The 21,840-nt window shown below is 37.7% G+C and overlaps 2 protein-coding genes across 2 annotated transcripts; both read left to right on the forward strand.

The window, feature by feature from the left end:
• The first annotated feature begins 6,857 nt into the window (after positions 1-6,857).
• On the forward strand, positions 6,858-14,191 carry LOC107769347 (putative late blight resistance protein homolog R1B-17). The gene is made up of 2 exons (XM_016588556.2): positions 6,858-8,010; positions 9,961-14,191. Exon 2 carries the CDS (start codon positions 9,979-9,981, stop codon positions 11,458-11,460), a length of 1,482 nt encoding a protein of 493 aa, XP_016444042.1. The 5' UTR covers positions 6,858-8,010; positions 9,961-9,978; the 3' UTR covers positions 11,461-14,191.
• LOC107769348 (putative late blight resistance protein homolog R1C-3) lies at positions 11,945-12,544 on the forward strand. Its single transcript, XM_016588557.2, has one exon. The coding sequence runs from the start codon at positions 11,945-11,947 to the stop codon at positions 12,542-12,544; it is 600 nt and encodes a 199-aa protein (XP_016444043.1).
• Positions 14,192-21,840: the final 7,649 nt, after the last annotated feature.

The following is a 21,840-nucleotide window of genomic DNA, read 5'->3' on the forward strand; positions in this document are numbered from 1 at the left end:
AACAAATCATGGACCTCATTCCTCAACTATTCCGGTATAAACCACGGATCTCCCTAGCATAACCCAAGGAGCTTTTTCTATCCAAATCTCCGGCATAACCCGAGGACTCTTGAATCTTCCCGGCATAACCCGTGGACCTTTTTTGGCATAACCCGATGAATCTTCCAGCATAACCCGATGAATCTTCCAGCATAACCCGATGAATCTTCTGGCATAACCCAATGAATCTTCCGGCATAACCCGATGAATTTTCCGGCATGATCCGATGAATCTTCCCGACATGATCCGATGAATCTTTTCCGGCATAACTCGATGAACCTTTTCCGGCATAACCCGATGAATCTTTCCGGCATAACCCGATGAATCTTTCGGCATGATCCGATGAATCTTCCTGACATGATCCGATGAATCTTTTCCGGCATAACCCGATGAATCTTTTCCGGCATAACCCGATGAATTTTTCCGGCATAACCCAATGAATCTTTCGGCATAACCCAATGAATCTTCCGGCATAACCCGATGAATTTTCCGGCATGATCCGATGAATCTTCCCGACATGATCCGATGAATCTTTTCCGGCATGATCCGATGAACCTTTTCCGGCATAACCCGATGAATCTTTTCGGCATAACCCGATGAATCTTTCGGCATGATCCGATGAATCTTCCCGACATGATCCGATGAATCTTTTCCAGCATAACCCGATGAATCTTTTCCGGCATAACCCGATGAATCTTTCCGGCATAACCCGATGAACCTTTTCCGGCATAACCCGATGAATCTTCCAGCATAACCCGATGAATCTTTCCGGCATGATCCGATGAATCTTCCCAACATGATCCGATGAATCTTTTCCGGCATAACCCGATGAATCTTTTCCGACATAACCCGATGAATCTTTCCGGCATAACCCGATGAACCTTTTCCGGCATAACCCGATGAATCTTCCGGCATAACCCGATGAATCTTTCCGGCATAACCCGATGAATCTTCCCGGCATGATCCGATGAATCTTCCCGACATGATCCGATGAATCTTTTCCGGCATAACCCGATGAATCTTTCCGGCATAACCCGATGAACCTTTTCTGGCATAATCCGATGAACCTTTTCCGGCATAACCCGATGAATCTTTCCGGCATAACCCGATGAATCTTCCCGGCATGATCCGATGAATCTTCTCGACATGATCCGATGAATCTTTTCCGGCATAACCCGATGAATCTTTCCGGCATAACCCGATGAACCTTTTCCGGCATAACCCGATGAGCCTTTTCCGGCATAACCCGATGAATCTTCCGGCATAACCCGATGAACCTCCCCGGCATAACCCGGTGAATCTTCCCGGCATAACCCGTGGACCTTTTCCGGTATAACCCGATGAATCTTTCCGGCATAACCCGATTAATCTTTCGGCATAACCCAATGAATCTTCCTGGCATAACCCGTGGACCCTTTCCGGCATAACCCGATGAATCTTCCCGGCATAACCCGTGGACCTTTTCCGGCATAACCCGTGGACCTTTTCCGGCATAACCCGTGAATCTGCCTGAGCATTTTTTCTGCTAGCCAGCATTAGAGCTCCGACCCTGAACTGAGCATTTTTCATTTAGCTAGTATTAGGGCTCCAACCCTGAACTGAGCATTGTTCTGTTAGCTAGCATTAGGGCTCCAACCCTGAACTGAGCATTTTCCATTTAGCCAGCATTAGGGCTCCAACCCTGAACTGAGCATTTTCTATTAGCCAGCATTAGGGCTCCAACCCTGAACTGAGCATTTTCCATTTAGCCAGCATTAGGGCTCCAACCCTGAACTGAGCATTTTCCTGTTAGCCAGCATTAGGGCTCCAACCTTGAACTGAGCGTTTATTTTCCGTTTAGCCAGCATTAGGGCCCCAACCCTGAATTGAGCATTTTTACCTTTGGCGATATTAGGGCTCCAGCCTCTGAGTTGCGTTTTGCAGACTAATTTTTCCAATCCCCTCATCAATGCTGTAAATTTTCATGACAATTAACTCACGAAATTTTCCTAGTGAAACTGGGGCAGAAAATTTCGTTCGTTTGTTTGTTGTTTCAGCAGGTCTGACCCTGAGGTGCGTGGATCGAGACGACCTACGGGATGAGTCTCAATCCAGAATAAAGAAAAGAAGAAAAGAACAAAAGAAAAAAAAAGAAGATGTTCCCACATATTGGAACAAACAAAGGGCAGGTCGCTCAAAAATTGGATCAAATTCCCGAGCTCCGCCAATCCCGTTTCATTCAATACTGCAGAAATAAACAAGCGCCTACAACTTGCAAGCATCAAGATTCGGATCGAAGTCTACAAGCAGAATCAGCTAAGACCCAAGATCAAGTTGCAAAAGAATTATAAATAGGAATTTTGTAACTAGCGGTTGACAGGCATAAATAGTTAGTTCAGTTTCAATTTCCTTTGGTTGTAATAAGGCGATCAATAAAGCAATAGTAGCAACAGCAACAACAGTAACAACAAGCATTGCAATCCCATGGTAGTCCCAGCTACCAAAATTTCCCGAACTACATTAACCTAATTCCCCTTTAGCTAGGGATATGTAGGAAACCTTTGAAGCAAAGGTTCGGTTAAATCTTTTTCAAAAAAAAAATGCTTCACACGGAGTATTCGGATGGGCAAAAATCGCTCACTTTATCTTTGCACGAAAACCCTTCGTGTCTTCGGGCAAAGAGGGGCAGCTGTAAGCACGTGATTTTTGCCCTATATGAGAATTACTCCCAAAAATTCAAAATAAAATGATTTTTCCTTGGTGTGCAATTTTGTGAGATTTTGTGATTTTTTGGATAATTATTTGTATTTGTTTGTGCATGTTTATTTGTTAAATTAACAAAAAAATATAAAAATATGTCGCATTTTGCATGTAGGATTTAATTCTATAATTGTTACTAATTAAGTTTGTTTTACAAAAAATGAAAATTACAAAATAGGCATCTTTTGCATTTTTAGCATTTAATGTCCAATTGTACAATTTTATGCTTAATTATTACTTAATTGTGCGTTAATTGTTATTGGGAGTTAATTTGCGCTTTTATAACTTAATTTAGTTCTTAATAATAATTTAAGTACTTTTATAATTTAGTTTTAGAAAAATAAAATAAGAAAAGAGAACAAAAATACAAAGAAAAATCGGATTGGGCCACTTCTTCAAATTTCAACCCCAGGCCCAAACAATTGTCCAACCTTCCCCATGACCCGGTCCACTTCAAACCGGGTCGACCCGGTCCGCCCCATAACCCCAATACCTAACCCCTCTTCATTTTTCATTTTTTCAAAACACAAAATAAAAACAAAAAAAAACCCAAAAAACCCTAAAACCTAAAAAAGAGATCCGCCCCCACCTTATCTCCTTCTTCTCCAAAAAAAAAACTAAACCACCCCAAGCTCCCCTCCCTAGCAGCCATGGCTGCCTCCTCATCAACTACCCTCCATTCTCACGTCCAAACGACCCCTCACGACTTCATTTTCACCCTCGCCATGGACGACCCAGCTGCGTCTTCATCTTCTTCATCGAGTTTGAGCTCGACGTCCATGGCTGCCTTCCTCCTCCTCGCGTCCAGCCGCTGTTGCTGCTGTTCACGCAGCTATTCTGCGTCGTCACTTCATCTTCTTCAGCTCGCGCTACTGCTCCATGTTTTTTATATAGCTGCTGCTACTGTTTCAGCTTTCTTCCTCCTCGACAACCATAGTTGTTGAACGCAGCAACATGTCGACGACCATGGCTGCTCCAAACAGTGTTGATGCATCTCCATTCGCAGCTTGCTTCAGCTGCGTCCAGCTGCTGATTTTGTTCGCCATGTCCGTCGACCTCCCCGTCTGCTTCGCCGCTGCTTTTGCTGCGCGTCCACCATTTACGCAGCCAGACTGCTGCTCACGTTCCTGCTTTCATCTTCTTCGCACAAACAAACCAAACTCACCCCAGCTGCTTCTGTTTCATCGCGTCTGCTGCGTCGAACTGCTTCACATGTGCTTCATCGTCCCTTCAGTTGCTTTTTAGGTTCGTGTTCGTCATCGTTTGTTCGAGTTTTGGTTGGGGTCGTCAAAACAGTCCGTACATATTTCGTTTCGATCCGGTTAGTAGATTTTGAGTTTTATTTTATCCGTATTTCGTTTTGATATTCTCGAATCTAAAATCGGCAAATGTTTGTTTTGTTCATTATTTTGTGAATTTTTCAGTTTGTTTCATGTTTGTTTTATTGTTCTTGTTTATTGTTTAGGTAAAATTTGTTAGTTTAATGTTTGATTCAAATTGAAATCTAATTAATTATTTCTTCAATTTGTTTCATGTGTTTTATGTATTTTCCAGAAATTATTAATGTTGTTTGAATCATTTAATCTGTCATGTTTGTTGTTTAAAAATAGATTTAGTTCATGTTCATCTTTGTTTGAAGTTCATTTTTAATCCAGTGATTTAATGTGAGTTTATGTTTTTGATTCATTGATAAATCATGTATTGTGTTGTTAATATCGTTGTTTCCTTGCTCATCCATTTTTGGTCTAAGTTAATCAGGATTGGTTCCCGATATGGTTAATTTATTTCCATTAATTTAGAGTTGTGTTGTTCATCATGTTCATGTGATTTGTTGTTCGAATTTGTGTAGAAATTGGTCATATTGACTATATTTTGGTTAAGTTTGATTAATTGTTTGTTTAGAGCTGATGAGGGTAGTTTGGTAAATTGCAGTACGTTCAGGGGTAAAATGGTAATCGCAATAAGGTCGGAGGGTTAGTTTGGTAATTGAACATTTTGAATAATTCTTTATGTTAAGAATGAGGGACAAAATATAATGGGGTGTGGGTGATATAATTGTTTAATATAATGGGGGACAAGACATAATGTAGTGGAGGAAAATATTGTAATTGTTTATGTTAGGCATGGGGGACAAAATATAATGGGTTGAGGTTGATGTATTTATTTAAGGTAGTAGGGGACAAAGCATGCCATGAGGGAATATTTGGGGTTGGAGATTCAAGACTAAGTTCTTGTTATAAATAGAGTCATTTGACACATTCTTAGGGGAGAGGAGTTGAACATTCAAAAAAGACTAAGACTTGAGAGAGGAAGACTTAGACTAAAACTTGAAAGATTTTTGAGGATTATTTTGAGAGAGGAACACATTCTGAATATCTGAAGAGAGTGTGATAGAGTTTAAAAAGAGAAAACAAAAACAAAGTGAGAAACGAGTTTAGTTTCGGGTTTTAATAAACGAGTGGTTTGTTGCTGTTTAGTTGGTTTACAAACTTTGGGTTTGTTCTATTTGAGTTGTTCGGTTTTTCTTCAAAGTTTTCTGGGCCTTGAATCTAATTCGAATTGCTGTTGTTGGGTTGCTGTTGTTGCTGTGTATTTACACTACCGCTGCTTCTACTGATCTTCATTTTCATTCCTTGCTTTCCAAATACCAGGTATACAAACTGATACATTGGTTCATCTTGTAAGCCACTCGAAGCATGAATGCAAAAAATGAGAAAGATTTGAAGTTGTAATTTAATGTAGTGTTTTCTTTCTTTTACTGTCTGTATGTAGAATGTTTTATGTGTTGCCATACAAACTCCTTAAACAACTCACTTTTGAAACTTAACCATAATAACTCGAAAGTATGTAAATAAAGTAGGACCTTATCTTCATTTATTTTAGAAAACAAAAAAATAGAAAATGTAGTTATGCTAAGATTATCCTTTTAAAAATAATGACACGAGCCTCGCCAAATAAAAATGCAAATTGTAGGGCCCTCAATAATTGATCATAATAAATACTTAGAATTTGGGATGGACTGTTTAGTGAATTTCACTGCCTTCCCCAAAGATAATAACGCGTTAGACTCTTTAGGCGCGATTTGATTAAATTACATTCTTAAATTCGGGTGCGCATTTATGTGACCCAAATTCAAATCTCAACAGAGTCGAAATATGTTAACAACTACGGGTGCGTTGATTGTGACGTGGTTCGAGATGCATTTTCACGACGTTGCAATTCTATAAAAATAAATGATAATAATAAAAGCGGTTTTAAACTTAATAAAAGTGCATAAGTCACAACATGTATTGAAATCAGATATTTAGCCATTATAACAATTTAAGCGACCGTGCTAGAACCACGGGATTCGAGGGTGCCTAACACCTTCCCTCGGGTCAACAGAATTCCTTACTTAGAATTTCTGGTTCGCAGACTTCATTTGGAAAGTCGAATATTTTCCTCGAATTGGGATTCAAGACAAACTGGTGACTTGGGACACCAAAAGTCAAACCTTTCCCAAGTGGCGACTCTGAATTAAATAAATAATCTCATTTCGAATATTGTCACTTAAATTGGAAAAACTCCCTCGCGCATTTTACCCTTCGGGGCCGGGCGCGCAAAAAGGAGGTGTGACAGTGGTTATAAGATGTATTTAATGTATTTAAGATATTGTATTCATGAATACAGTAGCAAAAATAGACGTGAATTAGGGAAGTCCAACTAATCAGTTGTTTATTCGAGTGTATTCGACTGTATTCATGGAGTGAAACATGAGATTACAGCTGGACATATTATTGTATTCAACTGTATTCACGGCATGAAATAGGGGATGACACTGTTTTTAAAACGGAAAGTGAATCAATTAACATAATAGACTCTTAATATAACTCTACAAACCCAATTATAACACACAAATTTTGTATTTTTCAGTTATAAAAAAGATTCTCAACCGCAAAATACCCAAAAACATAGCAATCTTCAGAGAAATTATATAATACATCTGAATACATAAATTATATTAATTAAAAAAATACAGTCGAATACATTCATAGCATATAGCGAGGCAATGAATACAATAAAATAGATAGAATACAGAGGGATACATTGAAATACAATGAGAAAAAAAGACACTGAATACAATGAAATATATGGAATACAACGAGATACATTGAATTAAAAAGAAAAAAAAGATAGTGAATACAATGAAATAGATAGAAATACAGCGAAATACATTGAAATGCTTTAAAAAAAAAGGTAACAAAATCTTCAAATTGCTCAACCCCAAACTTCAACGACCTATTTTAGTCTATAATTTTCCGACTACTCATCAGATTCCGACCATGATTCCATAAGCAACAATGGAGAAAGAAAAGAAAACGAGAAAGATCCAATCCAATTGAAATAAGGACTTAACCTAACCCGAATCGATTGAACAAAAAATACCACTATGCTATTGAATCAGGAAAAACCAAAATTCTATTCCCTGTTTGTGGAGTTGTCCTTTAAGTTCAAATACCAAATTACCAATCTATCGCATACACAGTTGAGCTCGTCACTGCTAGATCGTGTGCAGAAAGTAAACATTCTTTCACTAAGAATAATTGATTAACCATTAGGAATATGCCGTTGCAGTCGTCGGATGCGGGAGCTGGAGCAATTTCTGAAGTGGGCTTTGCACAAATCCGGTGGAAGGAGGAGGAGATCGGAAATTTTAATGGGATGAGGAAGAGAATGGGATATATCAAAGTAGAGAGAGAAAGAAAATAGTGTAACTGATTAGTGTATTTAGTGGCTTAGGGCTAGGAGGTAATCAAAATTAAATATTTTGCTATAAACCTTAAAAGATATCTATAGAATATAATTTTTTTAAATGGTATTTATTTAAAATAAATAAGGTCTTAAGCTTTGCTATAGGAGGTAAAAATTCATAACATTATATTGAACAACCTTTGTTGTAAAATTTATTTTCTCTTCTTTCAAGGTTAAACACTTTTGAAAAATTTCTGGCTTCGATGTTGGAAGCAATTGACTCTAGCTAAAGCAAAGTGGAAAGAAAGCATGTGCAATTAAAATCATGAATTACTATTTATGTGTCATCCCTTGTTATTTAATACTAATTAATAGCTACAAGTTGGTATTACTTCTAAATATCTATTATTAGTTGCTGAGATTTAAGTTGACTTTCATCTAGGGGAAACAAATGGGGTTGACAACCAAAAAAAGCTAGAGCTGTTAGATCTCCGTTTTAAGGTACTCAAAATTCTGTTTATGTTAAACTATATTGCATTGCTATATATGGAGCTCTAGTTTGACTTGTGATGTTCTCTGTCTTGTTCTTAAAAAAATGAGCAATTTCATGTCTATAATGTGTTAGATATGTCTCTTTGGGATGACCCAGTTCGTTTGGAGGGCGGTCATCCGTACAGATGACCTGGGATGGATCCCCTCAATGTTTTCTGGGTCGAGCCTGTCGCATAGGCTTGCCTAGTGTATGCAGTTTACATCCTCTGTATAGTTTGCAGGTTACTCAGTGGCGGTTTACCTAGTGTGTACAGAGTGCTCGCCCGAAAAGCAGAAGCTGTGGTAGAGGTTGTAGCGGCTGCGAGTTTTTCTGGGTTCTAAAAAGAAGAAAAAAATGTGTTTGATATGAATAAAATCATTTTCGAAGAAGAAATAGTTTTATCATCTGCAACTGGGTCTTTCACAAATTCTCAGTATAATTCAGTTCTGAAAACTTTAATTTTCAGTAAAAACACCGTTATGCATCCTTCAGAATTGTAATGCTAAAGGTGCTACCCAAAACCTGGGTTATGCAATGTGTCTTGTATGGAGAAATGGTGAAGATATGTGATTTATTGGTTGAGATGGAGATTTAATTGGTGGTTTCTATTGAAGAGGAAATTAACTACTAAATAAAAGTGTGTTCTCTCTAACAGTTTAAACTTTTAGATGAGATGGTCACACACTTCAACATGACACCAAATCAGGCAGAGAACTGGTGAAGGTGGTCTTTAATGGAGGAAAACTTTAATTAAAGAAAAGAGGGGACAAAAACGGAGAAAGAAAGAAAATGAAAGGGAAAAAGAAAACCAATTAGATCGTTGTGTGTTCATTTTCGTCTATTCAAATTATAATGGGTTATTTTGCACCATTTTCTCAATTTGCCAGGTCCAATAGTTACTCCTTCCGTTCCAGTTTATGTGAACCTATTTCACTTTTGGTCCGTTCCAAAAAGAATGACCCCTTTTTAAATTTAGAAATAATTTAGCTTAAACTTCCAATGCTACCCTTAATGAGAAATTTTTATAATCATACAAATACTTTGGATCCTTTTTTGACTTGTTTAGGACCACAAATTCCAAAAGTTTTTATTTTTTTTAAATCCCGTGTCCAGTCAAACAAGTTCGCATAAATTAGAATGGAGGGAGTATATGATATGAACCATTTCACAAGAGATCTTTGTGTTAAAATGTAGGAGACTGGTAATGTAAAAATAATTAGATCTTTGTAGAGTCATTTTCTTCTATTAAATTATAATTGAGTATTTTGTACCATTTGTCCAATTTGCCTTATAGAGTTGGTGATAAATAGTATAAGTACGGGCCCAGGATTTAAAGGTGGCAAGGACACATGAGTGAACTGCTCAACCTGTGCCTCCTTCTGCATTTTGATTTTAAAGGTTTCAAGTAAAATATATGATGGTTTTCAATATATATATATATACACACACACATATTCAGAATTTTTGCGGAAGTTAACCGGGTCCGGTAACCCCTCTCCTCCAAACACATAGGTCTGCCTCTTAGTATATTTATATGGTGTATGATAGAAGTACACCAGTTCTTGGTCGGGGGCATCCCAAATAATAGAAAGGTATGCGTTAAACATATGAGGCATAGTCAAACTTTTAGTCCACGGTTGTGTTGGATAATAGGTTAGTGGTGCATGCATGACCTTAAACTTTTGGATCCGCCTCTATTGCAACCTAAGGTATGTAATATGTTGTCTGCAAAGAAAATGTATGTAAAAGGAACTTTTGTGCATGTTAGAGAAGTGAAATATGTATTAAGCCTAAAAAATGACAACTTGTATTGTATTGTATGCGATACAGTTCAATGTTAGTATTAGTCATGTTTGTCATTCTAAGTGCTGCTTAGTCCAACGTGCTTCATTCGCTAATCTGGACGTCCTTTACTGCAGGCAGAAGTATAGATAGAGATGGCTGCTTATGTTGCAGTGACTTCTCTAATGGGAACAATAGAGCTTTTGAAATCAAACTTGGATATGTGGGACACTCATGTGGAAAGTTTGAGTTTACTCTACGGAGAGTTTGATTCTCTGCAAGAGCTTCTTGATTATTCTGATGGTGAGCAAATGAAGAATTTGCACACAAAGGTCAAACACATAGCAAATGAAGCAGAAGACATGCAATCAAACTTGGATCTGTGGGACACAAATGCGAAAAGTTTGAATTTACTCCACGAGAAGGTTGATTGTCTGCAAGAGTTTCTTGATCATTCTGATGGTGAACAAATGGAGAATTTGTATGAAAAGGTCAAATTCATAGCATATGAAGCAGAAGACGAAGTTAAACCACAAATAAATGTGGTTATGGACGAACTATGGTACAGACTATATCAAGAGGATATTCTCAAGGAAGCCCTCGAGAGTCTTTTTAAGATCTCACAGCGAGCTATAGAAAATGTTGATTCCCTCAAGGAAGAGCTCATCACGCACATTCAGAATAACAATTTGCAAGCTGGAAATTCCTCGCATGGTGATTCAAGTTCACTACGATTGCATTCTTCAACCCTTGAGAACGATATGGTGGGGTACAACATTGAACAATCAAACATGATGAGTCAACTTACTGGAGGCTCAACTGAACTGGAAGTCATCTCTGTTACAGGTATGGGCGGCATTGGTAAGTCAACTTTTGCCAAAAGGCTGTTTTCTCATCCCTCAGTTTTGAGCTTTTTTGACATCCGTGGATGGATTATCGTGTCTGAGGACTATAGTTATAGAAAGATGCTTTTAGGCCTACTTACAGATGCTAATTTTGGGAAAAAAGAAGAGCTTGATAAGAAAAGCGATTCAGATTTAGCCGTTTGCTTGAAACAAAGTTTAATGGGTCGAAGGTATTTAATTGTTGTGGATGACATATGGAGCAAGGAAGCTTGGGATGATATTAGACTGTGTCTTCCAGACGATGGTAAAAGAAGTCGGATACTGTTGACTACTCGAGACGTTGAGGTTGCTCAATATGCTAGCTCTCGGAAGGATCCTTTCAGGATGCATTTACTTGACTCAGATGACAGTTGGAATTTGTTTTACCAAAAAGCATTTGTAGGAAAAGGTTTTCCAGTTGAATTCGAGGATGTTGGAAAGGAGGTTGCAAAAAACTGCAACGGATTACCACTTATGATTGTTGTGGTTGCCAAGATTCTCTCCAGCAAGAGGACATTGGAAGAGTGGAGAAAAGTAGCTGAAAGTGTGAGCTCATTAGCAAAAATTGATGCTTATCAACAATGCTCAGGAATCCTGGCTTTAAGCTACAATCATCTTCCTTCTTATTTGAAAGGTTGCTTTCTGTATTTTGGAATTTTTCCAAAAGCTAGCGATATTTCTGTGGAAAAGTTGATTAGATTATGGGTTGTAGAGGGACTCCTAAAGGTAAAGGTATGGATGGTAAAATCATGACATGTGTGATTCATGATCTTGTTCATGATTTCTGCTTGAGAGAAGCCGACAGCCAGAGTGTTTTGTATGTTGAGAATACCAAAATTAAAGGATCCGGATGCGTTTTTCCTCAAGGTTGTAGGTGGGTATCAAGACAACTATCCACTTATGGACGCCTTAGATTTCATGATCTTCCTTATTTGCGTTCCTTTTCTCTCCACCAATTTGATACGGACCTTAATTTAAGATTCTTTTCATTCAAACTTCTTAGAGTATACGTGGAGCAAAATAAATATCCCGATTTTCCCTTAGCTATACTAGGTCTAGTTCTTTTAAGGTATTTAACATTGACGATTGGTGAGTCTGCACGATTATCAATTTATGAACTTCGGAATTTACAAACTCTTGTTGTTCGTCCAAATTCAAAATACAATAATGTTTGGAGCATGTCCTTACCAAATGAATTTGGAACCTCTCTCAGTTAAGGCATCTCGATTGTTGGTGTATGTATTTGTACTCTCCTCAGACGGCGTCAGAAAATGAGGTGAAGAACTTGGTTTTGGAAAATTTACAAACCGTTTCTGGGTTGATACCTTCTTGTTGCACAAAGGAAATATTTGAAGGGTTTAAGAAAGTGAAGAAATTGAAAATTGCTGGTAAACCAGGGGAATTTCATAGTGAGATTGGATGGCATAATAATCTTAAATATTTAGAAGCGCTCGAGGCACTAACTGTTGCAGTTCGGTACGGCGAAAGTTCTGACAATGTGCCGTGTTTAATAAATCCAAGCATAGGTTCTTTCCCACCAAATCTCAAAAAGTTGAAACTTGTCCGCACTCAACTTTCTTGGAACTGCATAAACATTTTTAGCAAGTTGCCCAATCTCGAGGTGCTCGAACTGAAGGAATTTGCCTCCCTAGGTGAAGATTGGGAAGTAACAGAGGCAGGATTCCCTAAATTGAAGTTCTTACTCCTTGAGTATCTGGATCTTCATTATTGGACATCCACCGATGATTGTTTCCAATGCCTTGAGCGTGTGTACATCAGAGATTGCGATAACTTACAAAAGATCCCAGAAGAATTTGCAGATAGTGTGACGCTGTAGCTAATTGAGTTGCATAAATGCTGCTATTCTCTTGTGACTTTTGCCAAGCAGATCCAGGAAACGCATGAGGAAATGGGAAACAACATGCTTAAAGTTTTTGCATTTGATTCAGTAAGTAAATGTCATCGACAATGAACTTTCAATACCCATCAATTGTTTTGACTTCTGATGAACTATGTTAAAGCAGTAGATGAGAATTAACCTATTGACAGTGATAGGATTTTATCTGCATAACTGCTGAATTGGAGTACATTGTTTGACTGTGATAAGAGTTTGTTACATTCGTTGCTTGTGATTGTCTTAGGGCTTTCACAATTGATTCGAAGAATCAAAAATATTTTCTCTAATTCCAAGAATGTCTGAGAACAAGATCATTGTTTTGTTTGCAAAATTTGCTGTTGGGATTGTTTTGCAGTTCGGTCTCGAATGTTTTTCTCTATTTTCATTTAAAGTCAAACCATCAAGTGGTCTAATTGTAGTGGTTGTTTGATATTTCTAATTTTACACTTTGTCATGTATGTCTGGCAGTTCGACAAATGTTGGTTGCCTGAAATTTTTTGTGGGGATGGTCTCTGTAAATGCAGTGATTCAGCCATTTTTTGTTGAGCTCATACTATCCTTGTACAGCTTGGCTATGTTAATATTCTGAATTTGGCCATTCCTGCTCTGTCGATCCTTGTACAGCTTGCTTATCCTTGTCAATTTTCTTTAGTTTGTTCTTGCTATTATTTGGTTCTTCCTTCCTGATATCAGAGGAAAACTAAACCACTGCTCATTGAATAGACAAACATGTAAAGGTGAATCACAAATAATATTAGGTTTACTCTCACAGTGAATCTGATTCCTCGGTGAATTTGTGCGATTCTTTAGACTGCATATTGTAGTATACATTTTGTACTTTTCAGTTCTACAATGGAAGAAAGAGACCTGAATTCAATATGTTAGGAACAATAAACCTTTTGAAAGGTGTCTTGCTTAGATAACCATATCTTTATCTGTTGTCTACTACTTGTATACCAAGGCTTCCCCACATCAACAAAAAATTTGAACAATTGTTGCTTGGTTGAAATTAGATATGTTGAGTCATACAAGCTATGTGGATATGTCTTGCTTATGAAGAAGAAGTGCTATGAACTCTAATATTTTCGTGCTACTTTCACTTTACATTTACTCCATAGTCACTTTACAGTACTTCTTTCATATTCTCTTTTACTATCTTTTCTTATTATTACTTGCTATTAGTGTTGTATTGGGAAAAATTGTGTTTACATATAAAGATGACGTGTCAAGATATGTAGACTAGTCAAAAAGTTACAACTGGTAAAGAGGCACGAGTTGCAACAGATACGAGCAAAGGCAAAGGAAGAGACACGGACAGATATTCAAAGGACTCGGCGCCCGTATCTATTTAAGTCATTTAGGTAAGGGAATCAAGGGGGATGAATCTGACAATATATGAGAGTTCAGATACAGTATTTAATGAGCATTAAATACTGAATACGTTAGAGAATCTGTATTAAATACAATGATTGTGTAACGTAGCATTCAATGTCTTTAATTACTCATAATAGCCTTGTTAAGACAAGGGCAAAACGCATATCTCCCAAATAGCTATAAAAGGGAGATAATTGATCAATTGTAGGGACACGAAACACTATTGGAATATACTTTGGTTTACCTTTTTTTCTCCTGATTGTATTCTTGCTACCCAAATTACTCTTTTTTATATATTCTTTCGATTATCAGTAACTCGTGTTATTCTAAACTCTAGCTTTGACTAAAATTTTATTTTTTGGTTAAACAAATTGGTTCTGTTACCGAGAATCTGATAATCTATTTTCTTTTCGCTTAACTTTCCTTGTTGCATCAACTATGTTGAACAACAATGACAACATTCAAGGAAACCAAGAAAACCATACAAACCAACAACTTCAGAGAGACCCTCAGGATAATAACGCACTGATTATTTCTCCACGAGGCTCTCCTCGGCGATCTCGTGAAGGCACTCCTAATAGATCTCATACAGATGGACATGCTCAATTCGAAAATGTTGAAGCTATGGATGAGGCTTTGCAAAAACTTATTACCGCACAAGTCAATAAAGCCGTTCAGGCCTTGGTTAGCCAGTTACCTGCTGCACCACCCACACGTACTCCAAATAACAACACTCTAGAGAACCCTCGTTCCGGGCTTGTTAATTCAGGTATCGGTGGAAACCCCAGTGAATCGCAAGAGGGAGAACCAGGTAATTTAGTTAATTCAGATTTGCAAAATTTAGTAATAACATTGCAGAAACAGCTCAAGGAGCAAAGTGACCACATATAGCAAATACCCGGGTGCCGCCCGTAATCAAAGGTACATATGGATAAATATTCTCAACAACCTTGGAAGCCAAATGCTGCTCCCCTTCCAATTCCAAAGAAATTTAAAATGCCTGATATTCCAAAATACGATGGAACAACAGACCCACGAGATCACATAACTTCATTCACAACAGGCGTAAAAGGCAACGATTTGACTAAGCAGGAGATTAAATCAGTATTAGTCAAAACATTCGGTAAAACACTCACCAAGGGTGCATTAACATGGTATTCTCTTTTACCCGAAAATTCTATAAACTCTTTTGCTGAGCTTGCAGATTCTTTCATTAAAGCACATTCGGGAGCTCAAAAAGTCGAAAAAAGAATGGAAGATATTTTCAAGATCAAGCAAGGGGACTCAGAATTGCTTAGAGAATTCGTGGACAGATTCCAACGTGAAAGAATGACCTTACCCTGTGTACCTGATAATTGGGCAGCTATAGCTTTCACAAGCAACTTGAATGAGAAAAACTCGGAAGCTACAAGGAGACTCAAGGAAAGCCTTCGTGAATTCCCAGCTACAACGTGGAATGATATTTATAACAGGTATAACACGAAGCTGAGGATCGAAAAAGATACTGTTCCGCGATTTCAAAAAGAAGAAAAGGTAAGTTCGAGAAGTGCGGAGACCGAAAAAAGATCTGGTAAAAATAGGTGCGAGCCGTATATGGGACCTGCGGGAAAAGACTCACGGTCAAAGCAGGACAATCAAAGGTATGATCACAGATCAAGGAATAGAGAATCAGGTTCTTCATCAAGATTTAGGAACGATCAAAACAACTATGAGTCACGAGATGATGACAAAAACTTAAAAGCAAGATTCGGTGGTTACAATTTTAACGTCAGCACCTCCGAGTTTGTAGCTGTTTTGAGAAGCATGGGTGATAAGGTTCGATGGCCAAAAGAAATGAGATCGAATCCAAATAGGTGCAACCCTGATCATTGGTGCGAGTTTCATAATGATCACGGGCATAAAACAACAGACTGCAGATTTTTACAAAGTGAAGTTGATCATTTATTGAAACAAGGATATCTTACTGAGTTGTTCAGTGAGAAAGGGAAGCAAGCTTACATGAAGAACAGGCAGGAACCTCCAAAACCACCTTCCCCCAAAAGAATTGTCAACGTTATAAGTGAGGGTGAAGACATCAATGGTATATTATATACTGCAGCTAACAAAATTTTCAAAGTTACAATTACCCAAAAGAAATGGGTGCGGCATATCTTAGAGGAAGACAACATTACATTCAATGATGCAGACGCAGATGACATATTAACCCCTCATAACGATGCACTGGTAATATCTCTTATTGCATATGATACTAATGTAAAACGAGTCTTGATTGATCCAGGTAGTTCCGTGAACATTATTTTGCTAAGAGTATTACGTGAGATGAAAGTTGAAGATAAAGTAATACCAAAGGCGCATACTCTATCTGGATTTGATAATTCTAGTGTTGTGACGAAAGGAGAAGTAACACTCACCACATTCGCTGAAGGAGTCGACAAAGATACAAAGTTCCAGGTAGTAGATATGAAGATGGCTTACAACATGATCCTTGGGAGACCATGGATCCACGAGATGGATGCAGTTCCTTCAACCTTGCATCAAGTTATCAAATTTTCGTCGCCATGGGGAATTTGTCAAATTCGTGGAGATCAACATACATCCAGGACTATCAACTCCGTTGTAGATACAAGCACGAGAAATGAAGAAAAATAGCAATCACAGAAGGCATTTGAGGACAACACAACACAAACCTCAACTGAACAGGGGCAACAAATGTAGATTCAAGGCCTGATACCATTCAAGAACCAGAAGAGAATGAAAATATCAAAACAACAATAGAGGAATTAGAGCCTATTGTGTTATTTGCTCAATGGCCTGATAAGAAAGTCTACGTTGGGGCCAATCTTAGCCAAGGCATGAGAGGTAAGTTAATTGAATTTTTGAAAACTAATGTGGACTGCTTTGCTTGGTCCCACTCTGACATGACATGGATACCACTGGAGGTGATGACTCACAAATTAAATGAAGACCCATCATACCCTCCTGTTAAGCAAAAGAAAAGAAAGCAAGGAACTTTCATGAGTCAGGATTCAAGAAGAAGTCCAAAAATTGCTAAAAATTGGTTCCATTCGTGAGGTGAAGTATCCTAACTGGTTAGCTAATACTGTTGTAGTTCCAAAGAAGAACGGTAAGTGGCAGGTTTGTGTAGATTACACAGATCTTAATAACGCATGCCCTAAAGATTCTTTTCCACTACCACACATAGATCAATTGATTGATGCAACTACAGGTCATGAGCTATTAATTTTTTTAGATGCATATTCAGGTTATAATCAGATTAAAATGGATTCGGGAGATGAAGAAAAAATTTCATTCATAACAGATAGGGGGACATACTGTTATAAAGTAATGCCCTTTGGTATAAAGAATGCATGTGCAACGTATCAGAGGTTAGTTACCAAAATATTTCAAGAGCATTTAGGAAAAACTATGGAAGTGTATATAGATGATATGCTTGTTAAAACTGAGTATTCAAAAGATCACATATTACATTACACTTATTTGACACATTTTCAATTTTGCGCAAATTTAATATGTTAAATCCCGAGAAATGTGCATTTGGTGTTGCATCAGGTAAGTTTTTGGGTTTTCTTTTTTCTAACCGTGGTATTGAAGTGAATCCTCCACATATTAAGGCCATTGAAGAAATCCCTGATATACTTTCAAACAAGAAAGAAGTTCAAAGATTAACAGGGAGAATTGCAGCCTTGGGGAGATTCATTTCTAAATCATCAGAGAAGTGCTTTAAATTCTTCTCAGCCCTTAAAAAGCAGGATCATTTTGAATGGAATGAGGAATGTCAACAGGCACTCAAGAATTTGAAAGCATACTTATCAAATCCACCTTTGTTGGCAAAATCAAAGGCTGGGGAAAGACTACTCATTTACCTTGCTGTTTCGGAAGTAGCGGTAAGTGCTGTTTTGGTCCGCGAAGAACAAGGTAAATAATCCCCCATCTATTATGTTAGTAAATATTTGTTAGATGCGGAGATGCGGTATCCTCAATTAGAAAAACTTGCACTCGCATTAATCATGGCATCTAGGAAGTTAAGACCTTACTTTCAGTGTCATCCTATTGCTATAGTAACTGCCTACCCTTTACGTAATATATTACATAAGCATGAGTTATCAGGTAGGTTGGCTAAGTGGGCTATAGAGTTAAGTGAATACGAAATCATGTACCAACCTATAACTGCTATAAAATCACAAGTGTTAACTGATTTTAGCCAGGGGATGCAATTAGAAGCAGAGAAAGAATTACAGGTGTTTAATGGAGCTAACCCAGGAACTTGGACTTTATTCACTGATGGTTCATCTAACGTAAAAGGTGCAGGTTTAGGGATTGTTTTGATACCACCTACAGGTGAAACCGTTCGACAAGCTATTAAATGTCATTCTATAACTAACAATGAGGCGGAGTATGAGGCTGTAATTGCAGGTCTAGAATTGGCACGAGAACTTGGCATAAATCAGATTATAATCAAAAGTGATTCACAACTCGTGGTTAATCAAATGTTGGGGACTTATACAGCCAGGGAAGCGAGGATGCAACAGTATTTAGAAAAGGTACGGGAATTGATAAGGCAATTTCAAACCTGAAAAGTTATACAAATACCAAGGGATGAAAATGTTGAAGCGGACGCCCTAGCTAATCTCGCTTCTGCGGCTGATGTGGCAAGTGATGCAAACGCCTCAGTTATACATTTATATCATTTAGTTCTCGACCCTGATAAGAATGGGGTAAATTTTAATAATTTAACTTGGGATTGGAGGAACGAGATTGTTTTTTTTTTGCAGTATGGTACCTCCCTGATGATAAGAAAAAAGCTCATGCACTTCGAAAAAAGGCTGCTCGGTACTGCTTAAAGCAAGGCAATCTATATCGTAAAATGTTTGGTGGTCCCTTAACAAGATGCCTCAGACCTTCGCAAACGGAGTATGTAATGAGAGAAATACTCGAGGGACATTGCTGGAATCACGCAGGTGAAAGATCACTGGTAAGAACCTTAATTAGGGCAGGTTATTACTGGCCTAAAATGGAAGAAGAAGCAGAAAGTTTCGTGGCCAAATATGATAAATGTCAAAGGTACGGTAACAATATGCATAGACCTGCGGAGTTATTACATCCGGTCATCGCGTCGTGGCCATTTATGAATGGGGAATGAATATCGTAGGTCCATTACCACAAGCAAAAGGACAGGTAAAATTTTTGCTTGTACTCACTAATTATTTTACTAAATGGGTAGAGGCAGGAGCATTCAAACAAGTGCGAGAAAAGGAAGTCAAAGATTTTATTTGGCGGAATATCATATGCCGATTCGGTGTACCAAAGGAGATCGTATGTGATAATGGCCCTCAGTTTATAGGAGCTCAAATCACGGAATTCCTTCAAAGTTGGCAAATTAAAAGGATTAGGTCTACGCCTTATCATCCGGTGGGTACTGGGCAAGCAGAATCAACAAATAAAGTCATTATCAACAATTTAAAGAAACGATTAGAAGAGTCAAAAGGGAATTGGCCAGAAGTGCTACCTGGTGTTTTATGGTCATATCGTACAACGGCGAAAACAAGTACGGGAGAAACACCATTTTCGTTGGTTTATGGAGCAGAAGCTTTAATTACCGTTGAGATAGGGGAGCCAAGTACAAGGTTCACGCAGGCAACAAAAGAGTCCAATGACAAGGAGATGCGTTTAAATCTTGATTTACTCGAAGGAAGGAGAGAAGCTGCACTAGTAAGAATGACATCACAGAAGCAGGTCATAGAACGATACTACAATAGGAAAGCACGCCTCAGGTTCTTCAAAATTGGGGACTTCGTGCTTAAAAAGGTTTTTCAATCTACAAAGGCAGCTACCGCAGGTAAATTAAGTCCAACATGGGAATGACCCTATAGAGTTCGTGATATTGCAGGAAAAGGAGCATATGAACTGGAGAGAATAGATAGAAAGATACTACCTTCACATTGAAATGATGTTCACTTGAAGAGATACTATTTCTAAGGAATACCCACTGTCAAGTATCAATATTTTAAATTTAATTTTTGAATTGTTAAAATTTTACTAACGATTTTAGATGATAGGCAAAACGCTAACCCGTACTAAATGATGAGTCACGACCTATAAGGCACACGGAATAAACTAAAATTCCTGGCCTAGGGTTACAATTATTCTGATAGAAATACGAACGAGTTAAGCAGTCTTCATCTACAATTGCACCTCCGAGTCTCGTAGTTTTTCCTTTTTCAGGGAAAGGACCAAATGAGAGGAATAATCAAGTGTTCGAGGCTTCATACTTCAACACTCAAACACTTGGGGGACTACATAATATACACAGGCATGTGCAGTCAAGTGTAGAATAAAGTCACGAAGTCACGAACTATGGCCAAAGAAAACCTTACTATAGGGTATAGGCTATGTACGGAAACGAGTTATAAATAAAAATCTCGTGTTTATTATTTTTACTTTTTTAAATTTGTTACAAGAAAAACAGTTATGAGAAAGTTATAGATGTACTTTAAATACATGTAAAGTATTATTCAAAACTAGACAAAGTTCAAATAAAAACTTGTCAAAGTTATTTCAAAGAAACATGTGTGTTCCTATTTCTTTTATCGTATGTTAACACCATTATGAAGTTGAGACGTCTTCTTCATTAAGTGTCGAAATATAAAATGGCCCTCTTTTATAAAAGAAGTCGGTTACTGTTGACTACTTGAGACGTTGAGGTTGCTATACTAAGGATCCTTTTCGGATGCATTTACTAGATCCAGAAGACAGTTGGGATTTGTTTTACCAAAAAGCATTTAGAAGAAAAGGTTTTGTCAGTTGAATTTGAGAATATCGGAAAGGAGGTTGCAGAAAACTGCAAAGAATTACCTCTAATGATTGTTGTGGTTGCCAAGATTCTCTCCAGCAAGAGGACACTGGAAGATTGAAAAGTAGCTGAAAGTATGAGCTCATTAGCAGGCGCTGATGCTTATCAATAATGCTTAGGAGTGCTCGCTTAAAGCTAAAATCATCTTCCTTCTTATTTGAAAGGTTGTTTTCTGTATTTTGGACTTTTTCCAAAAGCTCGTGAAATTTTTATGGAAAAGTTGATTAGATTATGAATTGCAGAAGGGCTCCTAAAAGTGGAAGAAGTGGCCGCTAGTCATTTAAATTATCTTATTGATAAAAGTTTAGTCTTGAAAGAAGCCGACAGCCAGAATCTTCTGTATATTGTGAATACCGATATTGATGGACCTCTATGGGTTATTCCTAAAGGCTGCATGTGGGTGTCACAACAATCATGGGGCTATTATTTTCGTCGTCGATTCCCTGATCTTGCTTATAGAAAATTACGTTCCTTTTCTATCTACCAATCTGGTCTGTTCCTTGATATACAAAGCTTTCATTTCAAACTTCTTAGGGTATTGGACTTGGAGAATATTACAAATTTTCATTTCCCCATAGCTATACTAGACCTAGTTCTTTTAAGGTATTTGGCATTGAGGATTAGGAAGTCTGGAAAGTTACCAATTTCTAGACTTCTGAATTTACAAACTCTCACTGTTCGTGCATATCCAATATACATAGTTTATGGAAAATGTACTCCTTACCAAATGGAATTTGGAAATTATCTCAGTTAAGGCATCTCCATTATTGTTGGTGTATGTATTTGGTCTCTCCTCAAACGATATCAGAAAATGAGGTGAAGAACTTTGGTTTTGGAAAACTTACAAACTGTTTCTGGGTTGAGACCTTCTTGTTGCACAAAGGACATATTTGAAGGGATTAAGAAAGTGAAGAAATTGAAAATTGCTAGCAAAGTAGAGGAATTTCATATTGAGACGGGATGGCATAATAATCTTAAATATTTAGAAGAG

This window comes from Nicotiana tabacum, chromosome 1, assembly GCF_000715075.1.
Source record: "Nicotiana tabacum cultivar K326 chromosome 1, ASM71507v2, whole genome shotgun sequence".
Classification (NCBI taxonomy): Eukaryota; Viridiplantae; Streptophyta; class Magnoliopsida; order Solanales; family Solanaceae; genus Nicotiana; species Nicotiana tabacum.

Coding starts and splice junctions, on each gene's coding strand:
- LOC107769347 (XM_016588556.2), top strand. CDS start 9,979: ATGGCTGCTTATGTTGCAGTGACTTCTCTAATGGGAACAATAGAGCTT.
- LOC107769348 (XM_016588557.2), top strand. CDS start 11,945: ATGTATTTGTACTCTCCTCAGACGGCGTCAGAAAATGAGGTGAAGAAC.